This window comes from Carassius gibelio, chromosome B23 (assembly GCF_023724105.1).
Source record: "Carassius gibelio isolate Cgi1373 ecotype wild population from Czech Republic chromosome B23, carGib1.2-hapl.c, whole genome shotgun sequence".
Lineage (NCBI taxonomy): Eukaryota > Metazoa > Chordata > Actinopteri > Cypriniformes > Cyprinidae > Carassius > Carassius gibelio.
Window position 1 is genome coordinate 22,052,214 of NC_068418.1, and position 23,876 is coordinate 22,076,089.

Sequence of the window (23,876 nt, forward strand, 5' to 3'; positions counted from 1 at the left end):
CAAAAATTCCTGCTCCCTTCTCGCCAACCCATCAATATTTTTCTAGATCCGTCCCTGCACAAGAGTCATTCGGTCGGGAACCGGTTTTACTTTGTCGAACTGTAATTTTTTAATTCACTATTAACTGTAGCTTTAATTCACGAAATACCTGATCCTTCAAGTGTAAATAACCAAGGTTATCACGCAGACAAAATTGTCATTTTAATTATGAACCCAAGAAAACCAGCAGATTTTTTGAGATATATTTATTTCCTAAAACAAAAGGTCCACTCAATGTTTTTGCATTTTTAACAAAATACCACCATTTTATGATATATTATCAATTTTCATCTAAAAAGACAATATACAATATCTGCATTTGAATTGGCAAATGATTTATAGTGGCTGCACAGATAAAATATATAGACTACACCAGCATAGTCGATACAAACAATACATTCATCACTACAGCAACAGACAAAACCACTGCAGATTCTCCAAACACAGCTTCCTTATGATTTCAACTGCTTTAAAAACAGAAAAAATGATCAGCGCTGGATATGATACATAATAGAAGATAATAGTGATGCTTGTAATAGTACTGAGATGAAATGAAAAATAAAAAAAGTATTCATGCATGATTTTTTGATTATATGTTTAACAGACATGGAACCATAAATTGCAGATGTTTTGACATAGTGCCCCATTAAGTGCCTTTTACTGTCTAGGACTAAAAGAGGGAGAATACAAATGAAGAAATATGACAAAAAACACTGGGGATTAGTCCAGCTGACCCCATAAAGATACAAAAATAGCATTAAATTCATTGCAAACATTCAACACGACCATAACTATTGTTTAAAGTCTATAACACTCATCTTCATCATCACACTTATGATATAAACTAGTCAAAGTGTCTTCTGCTCCAGCTTGATTGGTGTCCGAAGTCTGAGCTGTCACACTCTGGATTAAAAAAAGAAGAACATATTATAATTTATATTACATTTATTTTACAGATGCCTAATGGATGTCATCTAACTACCTGAAGGAGTGACGGAAGTGAACACTCCTCCGTTTCAGCTTCTCAGGATTGTGGGATGCCATATGGGAAAACTCGCGGAAAATGTCCAGGTACGTGGTGTCACCTAAAACGGGATCAAACACAGTTACCGTAACTCCTGAAATGCAGCTGCAATGTGAATGGATGCTTTCGTATAGAATCGATATAAAAAGATGGTAAATAGTTCTCTTATGTTAGAAGCTATATTAATGCAAAAGCAGGTCTCTGAATGCCGAAGTAAGTAGGTCCAGTTGATTACAATAACAGTGTTTTCAGTGAGTTTTAATCCACTTTAGACATTAAGAGTTGGAATTTAAGAGACAGAAATGGCAATATAAAGCAGCCCAATGAAAATGAGCCTTCTTGTGCCATTTAGGGTCTTTGTACTGTCTGGGTAACCATGGTAACAGCTGAAACTTTGGAGGGGACAAAGAGTGGGGTTGAACACTTTCCTAAACTGTGTGAATTTCTCATGCTTGATTTACAATGAGGAGACTGTCCCTGTATTCCCAGGATGGGTACTCATGCGTACTGACTAATGTCTGCACAACAACCATTGAATGAAAAGTCTGAGTGCTGTCACATTCCTCTTTAAACAGAAGTTCTATTGAATTTGATCAATTTACAATTAAAGTCTATAGGAAAACCGTAAACAATTAGCATTTTGTGTTACACTACCGAGTTAAACTATTTTCTTATAGTATATTTCTTTAAAAGCTAGATTTAATGCAATTGAACTGACATCTTTTCAAATAAATATAAAAAATGCACTTTATATTTGATAATAATACACTATTATTAACACTATTGGGGGACAGTAAGAGTACTGAGACATGTAAGACATGTAAATCAGCATATTAGAATGATTTCTGAAGGATCACGTGACACTGAAGACTGGAGTAATGATGATTTACATCATTAATAAATTACATTTATATATTCAAATATGAAACAGCTATTTTAAATTGTAATAATATTTAACAATATTACATGCAGCCTTGCATGAGCATAAGAGACTTAAAAAAAACATTAAAAGATTTTTTTCCAACCCTCAAACTTCTGAACAGAAAGGTATGTTTGTATCATATACTTAATATGTAATTTTAACCCTCATGTTTTGGGGTTTGATTCAGTCAAAGGAACATTTGAACCTAAACGATCCCAAACACTCAATGGTTAAAAAAATCTTCATATTAGATCTCAAAAGAAAAACGGAATTTACTTACAGCAGCAAAATCAGTAAGTGGAGTTAATGCAGATGGTTATATTATACTGCACACTAACACAGCAAAGCACTACGGAGGAGAAAGAGCCAGGAGGAGTGAAGGCAAGCACAAGCAGTTAGTACTTCAGTCACGTTTCATTTATTGTCATGATTCTTTTCTGTTTAGGAGGAGAGAGGAGATAAAAGGGCTGAAACCAAGAGTAAAAAGAAAAACAGGAGTTGCAGAAGAATGTTCAGTTAGGCAATATTAAGACATATTTTACAAATGACTCCAACATGAAAAGAAAAGCAGAAATATGAACGCAAGTAATAAAAGAGGTTATGTGCTACAGCCACCATCTAGAACATTTCTGGTTATACAAGTATTTATTTATTTTTAAATCGGTGCCCCTTTGGCTGCATCGTTCACAAAATTGTATTTGTTTGTCTTTTCAGGAGTCATACTGATTTGATATTCACAAAACAGAATGTTCACGTTAAACAGAAAGTGCTACGATTTCATTGGCCAGTGAGACACAATGACCTTTCACCCCAAACATGTCAGGGAAAACTTTACAGTACTCTAACCTGTTCACAAACAACAGACAACACATTAATAGATGAAATTTATGACTCCCAGTGTACTGTATATGACATCACGTGTTAACTTGCTTACGATGTCATCCGATAATTAATATGTATATCATGGGAGTTCATCCTGTAACCTTAAGTGACTGTATTATGAGGATTAATTTACACGCACTAATTCATAAAGCAGCAGGAAACCAAACAGACCAGAGCAACAGCAATCAATGCACGGAAGATAACACAAATTAACAATTAAAATAAAACTATCGCATTATATTTTTAACATACACTACAGTTTAGGTTTTGGGTCAGTATGATTTGTTTTTTAAAGAAATTAATACTTTTATTCAGCGAAGATGCATTAAATTGGAGATGGCCTCCATAAAATATTTCAATTTAAAAATAGTTATTATTCTTTTGAACTTTTTTATTTATCAAAATTTTTGGGGGGGAAAATGCATCAATGTTTCCAAAAAAAAAAAAAAATTAACTATTTTAAACGTTGATAATAATAAGAAATCACAAAATCTTTATATTAGAATGATTTCTGAAGGAACATGTGAGACTGAAGACTGGAGTAATGATGAAGAAAATTGAGCTTTGCATCACAGAAATAAATAATTGTTAAAATATATTAAAACAGTTATATTAAACTGTAATAATATTTCACATTACTACTGTATTTTTGATCAAATAATTTCAGCCTTGATGAACATGTGCGACTTTACATTACATAATCATACTGACCCCAAACTTTTGAACACTAATTGTTGATTTTAACACCCAGCAATCAAACTGGACTTTTCTTTTTTGGTGTCTAAACTGGAGTTTGGTTGCGAATGGTAAAATTTACAAGTATACAAAAATACAATCTGTTACAACAGTACAAAAAAAAAAAATCATGTATCATTGCACTATTGCTCTGGGCGGTACTCAAGAAAAGCAGAAAAATCCAGGCCTTTTCTACAACATCTTTCAAAAAAAGCGAACAGAAACGACAGTGGAGTTAAGAAAAAGTGCATAACAGTAGCATTTTAGTTGACAAAAAAATCACAATTTCAGTTAGTAGATTAGACATTTTAGACATTTATGACATATAATAAATCACAGTTTTGAACCCACTCTCCCTCATGCGCTTGCAAGCAGAAAACACTTGTTTAAGCGCCCCTTGTGTACAAAAATGCCACTAAGAACACTGTTAGAATAGATGCATAACATACATAGAGTGAAAGTGAAGAGTGAAAGTGCAGCCAGGCCTAACGCTGAGGGTTAGTTCATCAAAGGGTTTAGATGCACTAGTAAGGGCTCTGTAAGATCAGCGAGTGCAGTGTAATCTGTATTTGGACAATGCCACCACAATGACCTCAATCACAGGTAACCTTCATTATATAAAAACTGTCTTGAAATGTGTAGCACCACTGTTCGCTAGGCCCAAATATGGTGGCCAGACAATCCTGTGACTAATCTGCAGCATGTGAAATGTCAAGCTAGGTAACCAGATCTGGGACATGGTTAACCAGCCCTAACCAGTTTGAGAAAAGTTAGGTTAAACTTGACTGGAAGTTCACCTAATCAACCACCTTGGCTCAACTCTGACCAGATAGCAACCATTTAAAAGCACCTAAAGCTGGTTTAGCTGGAATCCCCAGCAAGACTGGCCCATCTTTACAGATAAATGCATAAATACTTGGTAGTTCTTGGTGGGAATGATGGGGGAAAAGTGCTGCACCGGGCTCTCTAGCACTCGGCTATGTTGAGACAGATAAACTCTTGGATGCATTTCTTATACTGCTGCTCTGTGGGACTGCTGCTTGAATATTGACCTGGTTGACTGAACGGACCCTCCGCCTCGCGCATCTCCTCGTTCATACGTGCTAGACGTAACCTGTAGAGAGAGAAAAGACAATTACAAATGTACAATTTCTTATATATACACTAGCATTCAAAAGTATGGGGTCAGTTTTCAAGTCTCTTTTGCTCATCAAGGCTGCATTTATTTGATCAAAAATACAGTAAAAACAGTAACATTGTGAAATATTATTACAATTTAAAATAACTACTTTATATTTGAATATGCTTTAAAATGTAATTTATTCCAGTGATGCAGCGCTGAATTTTTTTTTAGCATCATTACTCCAGGCTTTAGTGTCTAATATGCTGAAGTGCTGTTGTGCTGCTTAATATATTTGGTGTAAATGTTATGTATTTTTGAAGGATTACTTGATGATTATAAAGTTCAAAGTAACAGCATTTATTTGACAGTCTAACCAAATAAAAACGTTTGATAAATATAATGCATTTGTGCTGAACAAAAGGACAAATTTCTTTGAAACCTTTGAACGATAGTGTATTTTCTGGGTAAAACTTATAAGGCAAACACACATGCATAGGAATATGTTAAACTTACAGAGTAACTATGTCAGCGTTAGCCGCTTGAACCGCTATGCTCAGTGGGTCCTGGCCATCCTCATCACCATCGTTCTGGGTCGCTCCTCGTTTCAGGAACAAACACACTTGACTAGAAGAAAAGATAAAGAAAAGAGAGTTGTAGAAAAGCCTCAATTTAATTTGATGCGAAGCTGCTAAAAATGCTACAGCATCTGAGAACTTGCAAATAAATGCAGTAAGTATCATTGTGTTACCATGTTTTTTGGACATCTTATCATAATATTACCGTTTTTGTATTATTGGCTATGCATCATTGTCATAACAAGTTCATTTGACTTATACCATTGTAAAACTGTGGAATTCTTTCTAATGTCTATGAGTACCTTGTAAATACCACAGTACATAAATATAAAAATATTCACTATTACAATACATAATAAAAGTATGACAAGTCCCCCTGGGAAGTTTGTATTTTATTGGTTGGGAGGTTGTATTTACATCATCGGGTGCATTCACATAACATTGGTTATAGCAAGATGAAGTACTATTTGTGACTATATTTGTTTAAATCTCTATATATCTTTAAATAAGTGTTTCTCGTTGGCACACCCACAACTCAAAAAATGTAGGGCTTACTAAAAATCCAGTTTCCTGCTCGTAATTATGACTTTGTGGTGACATTCATGTCCGTTCAACATTCATGTCCATTTATATAAAATCTTTTTGACAATACAATGCACCAAAACTTTTCAAGACATCTGAAAATCTGTTTTATTAATGTTACTCAGAGTAACTTGAGCATGCACTTACCCGGTATGACCTAAATATGTGGCGTGATGCAGCGGGCCTCTTCCCTTGTGATCTCTTTGGTTGACATCTGCACCATTTTGGAGCAGAAACTCGCAGGCTATCAAGGAACCCTGAATGTTGAAAACCAGAGGATTAGGGCTCTACTATCACAAAATGGCATATGATTATTTTAAATGTCATTAAAATGAGCTGGAAGTTTACTGTCACTTCTTATCTAAGTTACTGTTAATATGTGCATGTGCAATGCATCTGAATATTTTGTAATGACTCACTCCAATCACAGCCTGAACAAGGGGGCTTTTCCCCTCGTCCTCTTCATTCACTGAGTTGACTTCCGCTCCATGTGCAAAAGCTTCAGCCATGACAGGCAGATTTCGTGCCTGACAGGCCTTATAGAGTAACGCTCCGGGATCCAGTTCTCTCAGATCCTCTGGATCTGACGCCTCCGGCTCCAGTTCAGCCTCATTACTGGAGTCTTCAGAAACCTCACACTCTGAGCATTACAAAAACACATGGAACACATGATCCATCTGCTTCAACAAACACTTGGTTAACACCATCAAGTCACAGTAGTTTACTCACCCTCCTCTGTGACACTGTCCACCACAGACTCAAAGACCAAGACGTCAGTGCTGCCGTCAGTGCTGCCACCTAATCCACTGTCACTGCTTAGACCTGCAGGACCAACACAAGCCCACCACAGGCACATTACACTCTAGAGCGTCAATAACAGCCAATGTGCACTGAAGCAAACATGATGAAACTATGTGTCAGTGTCACAGCTGCACAACTATATGAAATTGCAAAAACAACCAAACAAAGCAACATAAAGAAGAAATGAAAAAGAAAACCACAAAATAAAGCTAAAATCAAAACAACAAAAAACAAAGCAAAACGCAAAACAACTAACAAGAAATCAAGCAACAAAAACTAAAAAACAACAGAAGTAGATAAAAAAAACAAATCATAAAAAAATAACACTTAACAAGTCAACAAACCTACCAAAGTAAACAAAAACTAAGATATAAATGTAAAAACAAAGCAAATTAAAATAAAACAATCTCTCAAAAGTGAACAAATAGAAAAAGCAAGAAAAAAAATGCATAACAAAAACAAAGCAAATGCAAGGCAAAAAACAACACCCCAAACCACACAACGAAAGTAAACAAAAACAATGCAAAGCAAAACACAAATCAACAAACGTAAGCAAAACAAAACAAAGCAAAAAAATTTTTTTTTACTTTTTTTTTTTTATTGTACAGTATACAATAACAAAGAAAATTAAAACAAAAGTAATTAACAAAGCAAAATCACAAGAGTAAACAAAAATAAATCAAAGCAAAACCACAAGAGTAAAGAAAAAACTAAGTAAAGCGAAACACAAGGCAAACAAACAAACAACAACAAAAATTAAACCAAGTATGTAACCAAAGGATTTTTTTTTTTTTCAGAATATAATACTTACTGCGAGGCCCTGAACCAGTGTCAAAATATGAAAATAGGGTGTCCAACTCATCCGGGCAAAAGAGGGATTCCCGTCTGAACTTCCTCTCCAGAGCAGCCCTTGCTTAAATTTGGTGGGGGGGGGGAGAGGAAAATGTAATTTTTTTTAAACTGTAAAACCATCTATTATAGCAATTCACACAATACCATTGTATTATCAGCATGGTAAAGCCCCAAAAACATGGTACAACCATGCTACCTTCTTGCACAGTTAATTAGAAAAAAAAAATGTATTGATACCTGAGGAAAGGGTTGCAGGAGATGCACTGCCTGGCTCCTGTCTGTATTTGCGGTGTGTTTTGGGGACGGTGGTGGCGCTGTTATGTCTCCTGCATTTCCTGGGATTCCATCGCCGCTCAGATTTTCTCCCGCCGTGGACCATAACTTCACCCGTCATCATCTTCTTCAGGAACTTCTTCTCAACATACTTCGCTTTGATCCAGGCCTCCTTTTCTTGCCTTACAAATCAAGGCAGCAGTTAAACACTCAACATTCAGATTCTCAGAAACAGAGCCACTCGTGTCAATGTCTCTCATCACTCACCTGGAGCTGCTGGGTCCCGGTTTCTTCAGGCCCCGCTCTTCACAGCTGCCCTCATAGATGTGGTTGATGATACTGTTTCCTAGTTCACACATCAGCTGCATTGCAACAGAACAGACCGCAGTTAATGTCAGAGCATGTTTGCACATGTCACAGTGAAAGGTCATCCGAGAGAGATTAGGAGGAATACAATCCAAAAAGATATTTGAGCAGACCTTTAGTAACTCTGGTTCCCATGAGTCCAGGGTGAGAGAACGGACCTTTGAACAATGGACTCCCAAACTCCTGTGAATAGATGGAAAAACAAAAAAGGTATTTTGTTTTGTCTAATGTTACTTTCAATGGTACTTTCCTACAAATTATATGTGCAATGCTGCTGACATAATGCAAAATTATTGTGCACACAACCTAAAAAACAAAACAAAAAAACACTGCAGGACTACTTTATCAAATTTCATAACAACAACAATCATTACCATCATCATCGTTATTTATGCAATTTTTTTTAAATATTATAAAAACAGTTCATCAACGACAATAGTTTTAGTATAATAATTATTATTATTACAAATGTCATTAATGATGATGATATTATGGTTGTCGTTATTATTATTCTTAATTTAAATGATTCATTTGCATAAATAAAACTGCATAAATAAGAGTGATGATAATAACAATGGTTATTGTTATTTTTATTACAAATATTTACCTATTTTTACACAAACAAGGGAAACAATTTATCTGAAAACTGACAATATTTGTAATGCACAATGGCAGATTTATCAGACAACTCAATTAGAAATTAATATGAATAACTCCTACATACAATTAGGAACCATTTCCTTTTTATGATTGTTGTTATTATTCATTACATGTTTGCATAAATACAGCGTAAATAATGATAATGATGGATGTTGTTTTTATAATTCTTATTTATTAAATTATTTTGCATAAATAAAATTCCATTAATAATGATAATAACTATGAAAATTATGCTTATTATTCTGTCTTGAAGTCTAATAATTTTCTCCATATTATTGTGCCCATTAAAAAAAAAAAAAACCTTCATTTAAAAATGTCTGGATCTGTTAGAGGACACAAATACACAAACAAACAGTATTCAGCCTATCAGCCATAAAACAGCAGCATCACTCAATCTCTGACTGTAAACTTGAGAAATGTTTCTGATCTGAGCTGCTGAAGTGTTTCAAACTAACAATTCAAGCAAGATGTTTCCCACTCGAGCGGACATCACGAGGCCCACACTGTGATGTAAATGGGCTTTCTGCCCACTAGATCTGTACGTTTCCAGGCAACCTAGTTAAAACGGGTGAAGACTGTGTGATAGTGAGCCACACTGTCTGGAGCAAAACACTACTATGAGCTCAGATATCCAGAAGATAGTCCAAACGCGGCTGGATGTTTCGAAACAGAATCTGATATTCAGTAGGTCTAAAGGCTATTATATCTCATAAACTCCTAAAAGGGGTAATATTATGTAATACATGATTTTACTTGCTCTTTTACAATCAAGCAAAGGTCAAGAAAGGGTGGAAAATGGTCACGTTTACCACTGTTTTAGGTGCAAGCAATCACAAATACTGTCAAATTTTAAGTAGAGTCTACTGTTACCTCTACTTTTCTTTATGAAAAGATTAACTTTATAACATGATTAAGCATTTATAACATGATAATTTAAGAAAAAAGGTTTTGCAATGGGAATGGATGAATAATAGTAATAATAATAAAAGTAAATAAAGTAAAACATTAGTAATACAAAAATTATTACTATTACTAATATTATTAAACAATAAAATTATAACCATAATAACAACATATAGTGAAATATTATTATTATTATTATTATATTCTACTTTTTCATTACAAAACAATTTTGAATAAATTGCTAACAATTAATATTAATGCTATTAATATTATTATTATTCAACCATTTAATAATAATAATATTATTATTATTATTATCATTATAACAACAACACCATATTTAAATATTATTATTAGAATATTATTATTCTACTATTTTCATTTACTATTTACGATTTTCTAATACTACTACTAATAATTATTATTAACCATTTAATAACAACAATAATAACATTAAATAGTAATAATAAGTCTACCATTTCCATTGTAAAACAATTTTGCATTAATTGGTATAGATTTGTATTATTATTCCTATTACTATTATTATTTAGCCAGTTCCATCCATTGCAAAGTAGTTTCATAAATTGTGAATAATAATAAAAATGGTATTATTATTATGTTCATGCCCTTGGTATTCATCACTGTGTGTCTGGAGGAAAGTAACCACAGTCGCTGACCTTCTGTCTTGTCCGGACAGTCCTTTGGTTGCTGGCTTGCCTCTGACTAATGAGAGAATCAAATCTGACCTAATCCAGTTAGGAAACCCGACTGAGCCAAGGGAGGAGTGACATGGCGTGTTTACTGTGGCTGGTCACGGGACAAACTGAACTCATCAGGGATCTTCCATGCCTTACCTGTGAATGCCAGAGCACTCGATGCAGAGCAGGACGCCCAGATTGATGCTGGCCCAGCGCGGGTCGGCCTGCCCACAGTCACAGCACTGCTGGTTTCCCGGCAGACACAGGATCCGCTGCAGAATGCTCTCGCCTCGTCCGCTGCGCTCTCGGGGCTCATTGGCTGAGTCTATACTGCTGATGGAGGGAGAAGCGGTCCGGTCCAAACGCTGCAGACGGACACACAAAACAGCACTTTATTTCTGGGCAAAATAGAACATATAAACTTTCAATATTAGAAGCAAAAATGATAACTGATCCATTTGTAATCATTAAAAAAGGTTAACAAAAATAATCTTCATTTCATTATATTATAGAATTTTCATTATAGAATTTTTCAGTTACTTTTATACTATAGAACTGTTATATATAACGGACTGCTATCTATACTTTTCATTATTGGATGAAATATTAAGTATACACCAAATGGAGTAATATTAATTACCATAATAATAGTAATAATAATAATAACGATAATAATCATAATAAATGTGTTCATAATAATAATAATAATAATAACAACATATATAATATAATATTATATAATAATTATAATATACATATTATTATTATTATTATTATACAAAATATCATTATTATTATTGTCTTGTCTTTAGCAAAACAATTTTGCATAAAAAGGTCTTATAATAATGATAATAACTTTTTTATTGTTGTTATTATTTCTAACAGTAATAATAACAGAAACAATAACTAATATTGTTAATATTGTTTTAAAAATATAATTTTTATTGAAGCCTAATGATTTTTATTTTAAGGAATTAGTTCGAAACACTTAATCAGTGGTTTACTTGTAAAGCATTCTGTACTGTTTTATTGATAAAATGTACATTCATAAAACATAATATATTTATTGATTTTTTTTTTTATACTGTATTTTGTTTGGATTTTGAATCTACCTGACAACAGTGAGAAATGTTTGCACAAAAAACAGGGATATTACACAGGCTTAATTGCTTTTTTTTTAACTGCTCTAACCAATGCTCATCCTTTGTTCTAGTGATTTAGCATGTAGACTGTACAAACCTCAATGTAATAATTGTCTGGACTGTCTCTGTACGCTGAGGCGATGCTGGCTTGAACCGCCTGGATCCAGGCCTGCCGGAGTTTCTCTGACTCCGCCTGTAGCATACAGCTCCTACAATACACATCCATACAACACAATTACTACTAGTAATACAGCTCCATGAGTCTTTATTATAATCTGAAGTTTGAGCTTTACTCACTTGGTAGGTGACACGACTTCAAAACAGAACCTCCTCTCGATGTCCTCGCAAGGTTTGACAGAACAGAGCCTCAAGTCCTCCACAACAACCGTCAGCGAATCCTGTGGAGGAGAAGTGCTGACTTGAGGAAAAGCGATCGAAATAAACCGGTTTCACTCTGAAGTGCATTAAACAGCACTGCGTCAGACTTCCCTGAGCAAGCATTTGGACTGAAATAAATGGATGTTCTCCAAACAGATGAAGAGCAGGCAGTGGTGTGTGCATGCATCGATCTGTCGGGGAACGGGTTTGTTATCTTTAAAAAGACGGAGTGCTCTGGAGATATGCTGCCTGGCTAAACTACAACTGCTGTATCTAACAGCTCAGTGACCTGTGGCATTGACTGTGAGCTGACACAAACTCAGTTCATTCTCTCTAGGTACTGTATAACGAAGCTGCTCGTTAAAATCAAAGACAGATTACTTAACGCATCCAAACTGCTGAGACTAATGCGTCCACTTACTAAATGCTGATTTGAGCTCACCTTTAGTTTCTTCTGATACACCAGCTGGCTGTTTTGGATGGAAAACCAGCGCCTGAAAAAAAAAGAAGCAATTTTTATTTGTATAATAACTAATCACAGGCATGCTACTGTACAGTTAAAAAATGTTAAATAATACATAATTTTACTATATAATGATACTCTTACTATAATGATTATTGGCAGATATAAAGGATTTATAATGGTTTCTATATATATATATATATATATATATATATATATATATATATATATATATATATATATATATATATATATATATATATATATATAATAGTTATATTTGATATAGAATTTAATAGTAATTTCCACAGTTTTTACTTTTATTAAGTCAAAGTTAATCCGTAAAAAAGCTATTTAAAATAATTCCATAATACAATTCTTAAAGTAATAATAATAATTTAATTAAATAATATTAATAATAACAAAAATGAAAAAGAAAAAAAACAAATAAGTACTTTATTTTTTTTAAGGATATTGATATTGGATATTTAATAGTTCATGCTCACTTCCTCAGTTTTTACTTTTATATAACTCTTACCGTCATTAGCTAACCCAAAAAGTTATTCTTTAAAAATAAAATTTAAAATAATATTTTCTTTTTTATAAATAACAATTTAATTATATAATAAGAATAATAAATAACACTGTTAATCGTAATCAAGTCTCAAAATTATGATTTTTTCTTGCCATACTTAAATGTTGTGCTGCTAAAATTCACTTGTAGAATTTAAAATGCCGTTTTAATCTTGTATTTACTTAGACACGATACCATAGAATGTATATATCTATAACACTAAAATAATATCAGTATCAAGCCAGAATTTTAATGCAAAACATCAGTCCATTCCAAAATAATTCTGATTATTTGTTATTGTTTTCTTGCATATTGTTCCATTCCTGACCTAGCTGCATCGCTGATTAAAAGCAAACCAACAATATTCAGATTCACCATCAAGCTATATGGGATTTAGGATGGCAGAAACAATTCAATGAGCAAGTATAATTTATTCAGTTACCTATTCCAAGTTTTGAATGCGTTACTGGCCCTTTTGAACAGATAGCCCTCCATCACCAATCCATTGGGGGCATCCACATTAAACTCCAACTTTGGGTCATCATACGCAAAGTCCTGAATGACAAAACAATAGTAGAGCTTTAGAACAAGAGACAAACATCACGTGACGGCCATATACATGAAATGAGCCTAAACCACCAATGCACTTAAACACATTACATTCTGTCTGTGATAATGCTTCATTATTAAACAGGAGGCTGTAAGTGGAGCAGATGCACAACACTTTCTCTCGATGCATCTACAACACACACACACTAGGACTCGGAGTGACTCATCCAACACTCTCAGATGTCCCACCACAGCTTTTTTCGACGATGACGCAAACAGTTGCGCAAGTATCTGAGCATATCCAACCAATGACCAGCGAAGAGCTTCACATACTGTATTCACATTCACAATAATGGCAGCACACTTAATACTCTCAGCCCTGAATCATCACAGGAGGTCCGTATGAGACTCAGGTCATTTATATTGATCATCTCTGAGTGGAGGAATGACACGCTCTCAGCAATCACATGTGCTTAGTGCTATACCATCAGACTCAACCCGTAGTCGAAAGCTTCAGGGGAAAGACTAATATAAGTATATAGTATTGAAGGAGAAGTTCAACAAGAGGCAAAATTAAAGGTCTTTAGAGAAAAACAGCCCCTAAAGTCTCCTCTAGAGTTTCAGAGAAGATCTCAACCGAAAGCACCCAACTAAATGTCAGAGATCTTAAAATAAACTCCTCTGACACTAAATGACATAAACTACTGGCCAAAAGATGGGAATGGTTAAGATTTCTAATGCTTCTGTCTCTTATTCTCACTTACTGTACTGTAGGTCGCATTTATTTGATAAAAAAATGTATTCAGTCATTACAATTTAAATTATCTGTTTTCTTTTTAAACATATTTTAAAATGTATTTGATTTCTGTGATGCAAAGCAGAATTTTCACCATCATTACTCCAGTCTTCAGGGTCACGTGTTCCTTCAGAAATCATTTTAATACGCTGATTTGCTGCTCAAGTCAAATTTCTGATTATTATCAATGTTGAAGAGAGTTGTGCTGCCTAATATTTTTGTTGAAATCATGATACTGTTCCATTCAAATGTTTGGGTTAAGTTAGATTAAAGAGAGCGAGAGAGAGAGAGAGAGAGAGAGAGAGAGAGAAAGAAAGAAAGAAAGATTAATATTTTGATTCAGCAAATGACATTAAATTGATAAAAAATGACAGTAAAGTTTCAAATTAATTTTGCTCATTTAAATTTCTATTTATCAAAGAATCCTGACAAAAATTGGTGTCCACAAAAATATTTGGCAGCAAAAACTGTTTTCAACATGGAAAATCATAAGAATCGTTAAATATTAAGCAACAATAATACCCGATAATAATGGAGCAGCAAATCAGCATATTAGAATGATTTCTGAAGGATCATGTGACACTGAAGACTGGAGTAATGGAGCAACACAAATTAATTACTTTTTAAAACATATGAAAATAAAAAAACATAAAAAAGAAATCATAGTTATTCCAAATGTTGGTAGTCTAGCTGCTATCCACATTCATTTTACAGCTCTGTACTCTCACTGTACGTCAACAAATGCCTTATTTGGGTCTATTTTAAAGGAATTTTAGAAAAACATTAGACAGTGTTGATACTTCAAAGAAATATGTCATAAAGAGCAACTTTTGAGCATGACAAAAAAAAAATTTCTACGTACAAAATGTCACATTTTAATAACTTGCTGTTTCTTCGTAATTAATAATGAAATTTACTAGCAATTTCTGAGCAAAATATATCTACACCAAATGTATGTCAGAGTGTTGTAAACTGCACTGATTAGAGATCAACAGAGTCTTCATAACGAGATCATTTCACAACCCAAACAAACATCCTTGAAAAGCCTCAGCCTTCAGCTTCCTATCTGTCTGTGGGAGCATTGTCAAAACTTTCAAAGCGTCCTGGCCTCTCGTGAACCCTCTGAAGACCTCAGGAATGGACCCTCTGCTGAAACAGCTCTTTGAACACAAACACTGCGCTCTTGCATCTTAAACGAGATTGCGCAAAATCATTCCATGTTCCCTGATTAATATAATCACAGATGAAATAAAAGCAAACACCACCCAGAATGCACCAGTATCCACTCATGTGGTGTGGTATATTCGCTTCGGAAAATGTAAAGCTCTAGTCTTTTCTTCTGCTTAAACTGGTTGTGACAATAAGGCTTATTTATAGTCACTCATTTTACCCAGATCCTCAGCAGGGTGACTGTTCAAACATTCACATCCATTCAGTTGTGTTTCCTTACAGCCAGAGACTAAATGCTTCACACAAGATCTGAATGGTACAGAAACACCCTCCCTTTCACTCGCTCTGCTGATTTCTCATGTTCCCACACACTTCAATACACATGCATGTAATGCAGTTAGGCTCCCATACCCTTGAATCTATTCAAAAAGCAGAACATTTAAGATAGAGAGAGAGAGAGAGAGAGAGAGAGAGAGAGAGAGAGAGAAAGAGAGAGAAAGATGGATATAAATGTACTGTATATTTAAAAAAAAAAAAAAAAAAAAAAAAAAAAATATATATATATATATATATATATATATATATATATACACACACACACAGATTATATATAATTTCATGTAGTTTTGTGCAATTATATTGTACACAGATGTGCATCTGAAAAAAGGAACTCAATTCCACTAAATTCTATTTAGCTACAAAATCTAAAACAAATGACCAACTGCATTAATGCACCAACTCACCAAAGTGAAGTCCAACCTGCCGAAGATCTTCATCCTTAAATGTTTTATGTATTTTAAAATCATTGCATCTCCTAGAAGCAGCTGAGCTCAACTAAATGGGTGTGCAGCCCGATCGAGCATGCAGTCAGTGCAGCTCTGTGAGTGAGTCACACAGCCGGGCAGCTCTCACAGTCAGAGTCCATCATGTGTGATTCCACTGCTGCCCGCTGCTGCCCACTGCTGCCCACTGACTGAGCTAAAGCTCATTACCATACAGCTGCCAGCCCACAGCAATCAACGCGCAAACGCTGCTGATGACACTTAATTACAGAACTTTCTTTAACCAAATTAAATACTATCATAACAAACTGCCCTTACGAAAGAAAAATATATTTACCAATATATTTCTTAAAATATATTGTGATATATTGTAATATATTATTGTCCCTTTTTATTTTCTAATATTTAATATATTTGAATACATTTAATAATATATTGATGATACATATATTATATAATATATTGCAAAATATACAAATGATTGCCGCTTTTAATATATTGCAATATATTGGAAAAATGTAAATATATATAAGAATATATGCCTAATATATTACATGATATTTTCCAATATATTGCAATATATTTTTGTTTCATAAGGGTGCAAACAGATTATGTACGTGCAAAAAGTTATAAATGATATTAAACTATATTGAAATATATTCAAAATCTTATATAAAATAAATATAACAATATATTCAAAATATATTAAATAAATGTGTAAAAATATAATATTAAATATAACAAACTGCAAACAGATTATGTACATGCAAATAGTCAGAAATGTCATGCAATTATATGTAAATATTTAAATCATAAAATAGATTTATATAAAAAAATAAAAACATATAAAACAAATATAATAACTGTATTTTAGAATATTAAATATTATGTAACAAACTGAAAACATTATGTATTTAAAAAATGTTACATAAAATAAATATGTAAAAAATAAATAACGTTCTTTAAAAATATTAAATATAAGAAAAAAGAGCAAACACATTATGTACATGCAGATAGTTAGAAATGTCATTCAATTATATTTAAATACATATTTTTTTATATAAAATGAATACATAGAAATATATAATATCTTTCTTTAATATTATTAAATATATAACAAACTGCAAACAGCTAAAAATATCATTACTCTAAACCTATACATTATAAAATATTATATATGTAATAAATATTTAATATGTAAACAGATTATATACACGCAAATAGTTAGAATTGTCATTAAACAATATAAAATAATTTAACAAAATATGTTTTATTTAATGTCATAAAACTATAATATAAAATATACTTAATATTAATTATTGCTTCAAATATATTTTAAATATCTAAAAAAGAATATATATATATAGTTTATAGCAAAATTATAATTATTTAATAAATCATTGATGTTCAGCCTGTCACAACAAAACTAAGCTTCATTTTACCTCCTGTTTACAAAGTATTCTCACTATCATTTAAAAGAGCAATTAACCAAAATGCGAATTTTAGTCTTTGGAAAAAAAAAACGTAATTAAAAAGCTGAATATTTCAATACCTGTCAGCTGTGGCTGAAGAGTCTTCTGTGCAGCATCTCACAAAACATTGTAAGACTGCAGAAGACAAGTGGCGCTATTTTAGGAGCTGCCGATGACGTGTGTGCTTATAAAAGCCATCGTCTGTTTCAACTACAAAGTCTATCAAAAATTAAAGTATTCCAGTGGGACAAAAACACAGGATGAAATATTAAAACTCAAATTTAGGGCGTCTTATTTGTAGTGAAGTGCTGTGAAGCAGTAAGAACTGCAGTTTGACTTGCTGGGCATCAATGGAGGCTTCAAGAACATCATGCTCACTTCAGCCCTGTTCGGACGGGACTAGTTTTACAGAGGGTCGTTAGAGAAATCTGTGTTTCACAGACGTACTTGGTGATTTTTATCCCGTCCGAAACTGCCACGTCTGTGTTATTCTCATACAACCTCTGTGATAATTCCAGAGCAAATTACCTACCGTTTTTCAGGAAACTCAGTGATCCTCTGAGAAAACGAATCCCGTCCGAATGCGAATGTCTGTGATTGCCGGTGATATTTTATTTCACAACGTGTTTCCTTGTGTGTTTTGGCCAACGTGAATTACCGTAGATGCTCTTACCGCGCAGATGTTTGATAGATTTGCTTAGCGGCAATTAAATAATAATAAACAAATAATACAAATAATAAAATCAAGAGCAAGATCGCGTAAACTGTTAATACCGGCTATTGTAATATCAGCATCAGGTAGGATTATTCAAGTTCGTTTATGTACTCTGTTACATAACATTTAATAAAAAAAAATTAAAAAAAGGAAAACAAGTTAAACTAAAGGAACCACACATTAACATGGTTTTGCTATACTAGCTATTTAGTATTTATTGTGTAATAATACTAAGGCAATCATTCTGAATGAATGCAATGCACGCATACAGAGCGCGTGATCTCTGTGACGCCCAGATGCACAAATCAGACCCTCCCACCTCTGTAATAAACACGGAGATACTAGTCCCGTCCGAATTGGTACATGGAAATCACAGACGTCAGGTGGTAAGAATCGAAACTCAAACGTAGTTTAGAAAACTAGTCCCGTCCGAATAGTGCTTTCATCTGATACTGTAAAAAAAGACCATCTCTATCTACTGTAATTACAGAAACACCATATAATGAATCAGTCTGTGAAACATCATTAATCTTAACATCACACCTTTAGAGACGACTGGCTGCAATCCTGCAGATCTTCAGCTGTAACTCGCATGTAAATATCTTTGGTTTTGAAATAACACACAGACCTGATTTATATTGATGAGTCAGCAGCAAGTGTGCCAAAACACTGATAACACCAGCAATAGTTTGATAATTATGCCAAGAATACAATATATCTCACTGTCAGAACAAAACCAGTACAGAACATGCTGCTTCTGCTTAATTGAAATTGAGAACTCAGAACATATATAGAGACCACCTTGAAAACCATGCAACCATTTGAAACACCTTTACAAATGACAGAACTAAAGGTCTTCACGAAGGACTCGAGGTCTATTTTAAATGATAAACTGTCTCCGGGTCAGATCCAATATATTTCTTCGGGTTCCAGGTCTGTTTAACATTGTGTGTAATCCTACGATTGAAGTCGATCGGAGATAAGTGTAGCCAGAAGGTCTGGAATTCATTGCAGCTCTCATTGACCAAGCTCCGCCCATGAGGTTGTTTGACTGACATGTCAAACAACCAATCACAGTTCGTTTCATTCATCATCATGTTTTGAGGCGTAGAAATGTCGCAGCAATAACAGACAGGTGTGTAAAACTCTCAGACGTATTTTAAAGATTTTATGCGAATTAAATATGACATACTTTTGAAAATCCGGCGTTTAGTTGATCCTGATAAGCGCTTGTCGACATAGTTGTAAACACAGCGGCTTTCTTCTTTCGTGAGGGGGTTTGGCGTCACTGCATCTTTGTTTCCAGATGTTAAAGAACGCGACACACACGTCTTGCGGAAATCCTATAGAATTCAGCCAATCCGATCACGCCTTCGAAACTCCTCATGTCCCATAGGCATCAGACATTTAGCCAACGGTCCATGGGCGTGACGACTGAGGCTGAGACTAGCACTTTGCATATGTTTTGTAACTTTCAACGTGTAAAATTAGGATGAGAAAAGTATGAGTTTTGTTTGTTTTTTCTATAAATAATAGCTTAATAATAGTCTTTATTACAACCAACAAAAAGTTTCATTATTGTAGTTCAAAAGGGTGAACGCAACAGTCGAAGTTGACTCGAGATGCAAAAAAACAAAACAAACAAACAAAAAACTTTGCTTACAGTAACACAGCACGGCTTTTTATTTGAAGTATGTTTTATTTTTATTGTATAAAAATAGAATTAGAATTCATTTAGATACTAATTATACACTATTTGCTTAAAGTTGTCTAGTGTTTAATGCGAAATAAAGCCAATAGTTTAAGATTGTTTTAAACAGTTTGTTCGTAAAAAAATTATTAATTCATCAACTAATTCATCCACCGAGAAGTCTTGTACAGGCAAATGAATTCATCTCACAATTACTCATCGTCGCCCCCTGTCGTTTCAAAAGAATAATACAACAGGAATATGATAAGTATGAAAGCTTCGTCCATTTGGGAAGGTGCACGCGCAGTCAGCGGAGCAAGGCGAAAGTATAAATCCCACTTCACAAGCAGCCTTTCTATCAGAGCATCTGACGAGGTGAGCACGAGCCGCTTTGAACTAAATCTAAAAACTACTGGCTACTAGGAAAGAAATAAAACGCAAAAAAATTTTAAATAAACCACTCTGATTGGTTGACCTCTTCATCTTTTTCTGTTGTCTGTTTTGAATACTGCGCGTGGACAGAGGCATCCGTAGGTTTTTGCATAGTTTAGAGTGACAAATCGTACCAGCGTACTTTGAGGAAAAAATGCATAGCTGCTGCGCAAAATTCATACAAACTGGCCGGTCTGCTGTTTGTAGCTCAGATTTTATTAGGTTCTGCCCATTCCAGCGATTTCTGTGGGCCAATAATGGGTTTAACTGATGTTCAGGGACAGATTTGCGGTGAGAGAGACACTTCAAAACACTTTCAAGAAGTTTCGTATGAACTACCAGAGGGATTTGTGACAGACAGGAGGATATGAGCTTAGACAATTACCCAGAAACAGAACAGGCTTCTGTGGTTTAAAAATCACGACATTATGTAATTATGGGTAAGTTTCTCCTTAAAGCAGCTCTGAGACCATATGCTCCTCTCTGATGCCATCAGCCCAGTACTGTCACCAGGGTTTTAGGGTAATTGCTGTGATGGATCGCGAATGTTTCTTGAGATCAACCGCATCCAAAGCAGTCCCAGAAAGAATCTCGTAAACAATGCACAAAGAGAAACGTCTGCTGTTCTCAAAAACAGCAATAAGGAACTGAAAAAAAAATCCATAGAGGGAGAAACATCTACTAAATAATTACTGTGTTGAGTGGAGGATGACGGGACAGCCATCAGACGTTACATAAGCCAGATATGTTTGTAGGACAAATCAATCAGTCTCACTGAACTGTAATTATATCATCGGTTACACAACACAGGATTTGGGTCAGAATTACGAGCAAAACTACACTTTTTTTTTCCTGAGTGCAGATGAATTATTTATAGCTTCCATCTTAAAAGTCACATAAAAATGTTTACAGCCATGTTTGATGGGGTTTAGAGTAAAATGCTCACCTGTAACAGTGTCTAAATCAGGATGAAGACAATCCCAGAGCACCGTATGAAAGAAAACAGAAAAAATTAAGATTAGAAATGATTTGACATGTTATACTAGGATAAAAATATGCATAAGCTTACTTCCAGAATAAAGTGGTTTGAATTTCAAAGGTTGTTTTTAACTAAGCTTAGTGTAAACGTAGTGTTTTTCCCATTAACTGCCTACAACAGACAGAAAAATGAATAACCTTTTTAAAATATTTTTGTACTTCACAAAATAACATAAAAGATCTCTTTCATTGCAACTGTCAAGAGAACTAAAATTAAAATTGCACAAAGGAAGTTTATACAGTATAGTCTGTTTTGCAGGGTTGTTTTCATTTATTGAATCTAAAACCAACCTTTTTATCAAATGAAATACATTTGAAATGAATTAAAATATTAATTTAGATTAAAAAAAACTTAAACTAAGCAAAAAACACCTGAAATATGTTCATGTAGGAGCACTAAAAGCAGAATAAAATAAAATAAAAAACTAAAAAGGAACTGAAACTAAAACCAAAATAAAATAAATTGAATAAATTTAACCTGAATAGTAATATATAAAAAATAATAATAATAATATGAATAAAAATGTCATAACAAAAAAGTACATCATAAAATTTGTAAAAATTATGAAAATTTAAATAAAATACAATTCTGCAACACTGATAAAATATAACACTATACAGTATAGATAGTACTAAATTAACACCGCTGTATAATAATAATAATAATAATAATAATAATAATAATAATAAATTATAATTAAAGATATTAATAATAATTAACAAATTATATAACTAAATTAATTTAAAATCATTAATTAAAAATCATTATATAATATTAACTATAAAATGTACAAATTATAAGAAATATCAGTTTTACAGCAATGTCTGAGTTTAGGTGTCCATGGAATCATGATACAGGAGCAAATATGATGTAGATATCCATCTATAAATGTTTTTACAGTGATGAACTAGGTGTCAGAAACTGTCAGAGCACTTGCTGAAAATCTTCTGAAGCACTTTAGAAAGCTCTACTCTGTGTTCGCCCAAAATATATCCACTTCCCGTCAGCCCAACATCATTAATAACAGGAACACTCGAGGACAGAAGATCTTCTCTAGAGGAGTACAAACACTGAAGGAAACTGAAAAGGTATCTTTAAATAACTCTGGGCTAAAGTCCACATTCTGTCTTCCTTTTAATGTTTCGAGAATGAAGAGAAAACATGATGAAGTTGGGGAAATGATGCAGGCCAGACTCAAACTTGAATCGCGACATGAGCGCCACAGCTTTTAGCCAGATGTTTTTCTTCTAATTTCACCCCGTTTTGCAAAGTTTGATTGCAGTGCTTAGAATTAGAAGTCTTTTAGTAACTGGACTAGTCCAATTAAAGCATGAATAATCCTCTGTCACTAACTCCAGAGTGAAGAATGCTGAACACTTTCTTTCTTTAGAGGATTAGCATCTTTAACAGCCTAATTCTGCCATTAGACACGAGTCAATAGTGGTATTTGTCAGAGTAGCTTTAGTGGGGTTTTTTATACAGTATGTGTTTGTGTGTCTGTTCTTACCCGCTGCTGAATCGTGGCATGTTTATGCTCCATTTCTCTCTTCTCCATCGCTGAATCAATCACCATTTGATCCAGCTGTGACAAGATGAACAATAGCTCATTGCAGGTTTGGTGTTGTATTAGTAAAACATGATCGTGTTTATTATCCACAGGCACTGGTTGTCTATCTGTGCGTTGTAGCACTGCACTTTCAGATGTGATGGAGAGTTAAGTATTAAAGTCAGTGATGTAATGTGGCTGATCGATGGACTAATTAGACAGAAATCAGATCTGAAGTTGAGTTGAATGAGTTCAAGGCTTAAACACACAGCCACTAAAACAAGATTTCAACATTTTGAATGCCACAGTATTTGATTATTTTTAAGGTTGGGTGATGTTTTTTCTTTTTTGGATGCTGAAAAAAATGTATCCAGTTTTTTTTTCTCAGAGACAATTATTGATTTGAATAGTTATGTCATAAAAATTTGTCTAAAATTTGTATTAAATCATTTTATACTGTTCTATTGTTCAATTCAATTTAATTCAAGTTAATTTGTTTAGCGCATTTTATGATACAAATCGTTGCAAAGCAACTTTACAGTAAAGTAGTTTTATTTTTACAGAAAAGTTAAGTGTTTACAAGTTTGTTCAGTTTCATCTTGGTCTTTACATGAGTTAGTGGTAATTTTGCAAACAAAAAAATAATGTGTGACCTCAAAATAAAAACAAATTCATTAAAATTATCTTATTTTA

General features: G+C 33.6%; 1 protein-coding gene across 2 annotated transcripts in view; it reads right to left on the minus strand.

The window, feature by feature from the left end:
• Positions 1-230: 230 nt before the first annotated feature.
• LOC128011773 (arf-GAP with coiled-coil, ANK repeat and PH domain-containing protein 3) overlaps positions 231-23,876 on the minus strand; it is a 68,011-nt gene continuing 44,365 nt past the window's right edge. Inside the window, exons 9-26 of one of the 2 annotated variants that reach the window (XM_052594481.1) lie at positions 23,145-23,219; positions 21,545-21,556; positions 13,435-13,547; positions 12,398-12,449; positions 11,875-11,975; positions 11,675-11,786; positions 10,592-10,800; positions 8,288-8,357; positions 8,076-8,170; positions 7,773-7,990; positions 7,495-7,596; positions 6,612-6,704; positions 6,302-6,522; positions 6,030-6,139; positions 5,239-5,349; positions 4,655-4,716; positions 1,022-1,124; positions 231-942 (exon numbers count right to left, since the gene is read on the minus strand). In XM_052594481.1, coding sequence (XP_052450441.1) covers positions 936-942; positions 1,022-1,124; positions 4,655-4,716; positions 5,239-5,349; positions 6,030-6,139; positions 6,302-6,522; positions 6,612-6,704; positions 7,495-7,596; positions 7,773-7,990; positions 8,076-8,170; positions 8,288-8,357; positions 10,592-10,800; positions 11,675-11,786; positions 11,875-11,975; positions 12,398-12,449; positions 13,435-13,547; positions 21,545-21,556; positions 23,145-23,219 — 1,866 coding nt within the window. In that variant the 3' untranslated portion in view covers positions 231-935. Of the gene's footprint in view, positions 943-1,021; positions 1,125-4,654; positions 4,717-5,238; positions 5,350-6,029; positions 6,140-6,301; positions 6,523-6,611; positions 6,712-7,492; positions 7,597-7,772; positions 7,991-8,075; positions 8,171-8,287; positions 8,358-10,591; positions 10,801-11,674; positions 11,787-11,874; positions 11,976-12,397; positions 12,450-13,434; positions 13,548-21,544; positions 21,557-23,144; positions 23,220-23,876 lie in introns of both variants that reach the window. The other variant, XM_052594479.1, reaches the window with a different exon arrangement.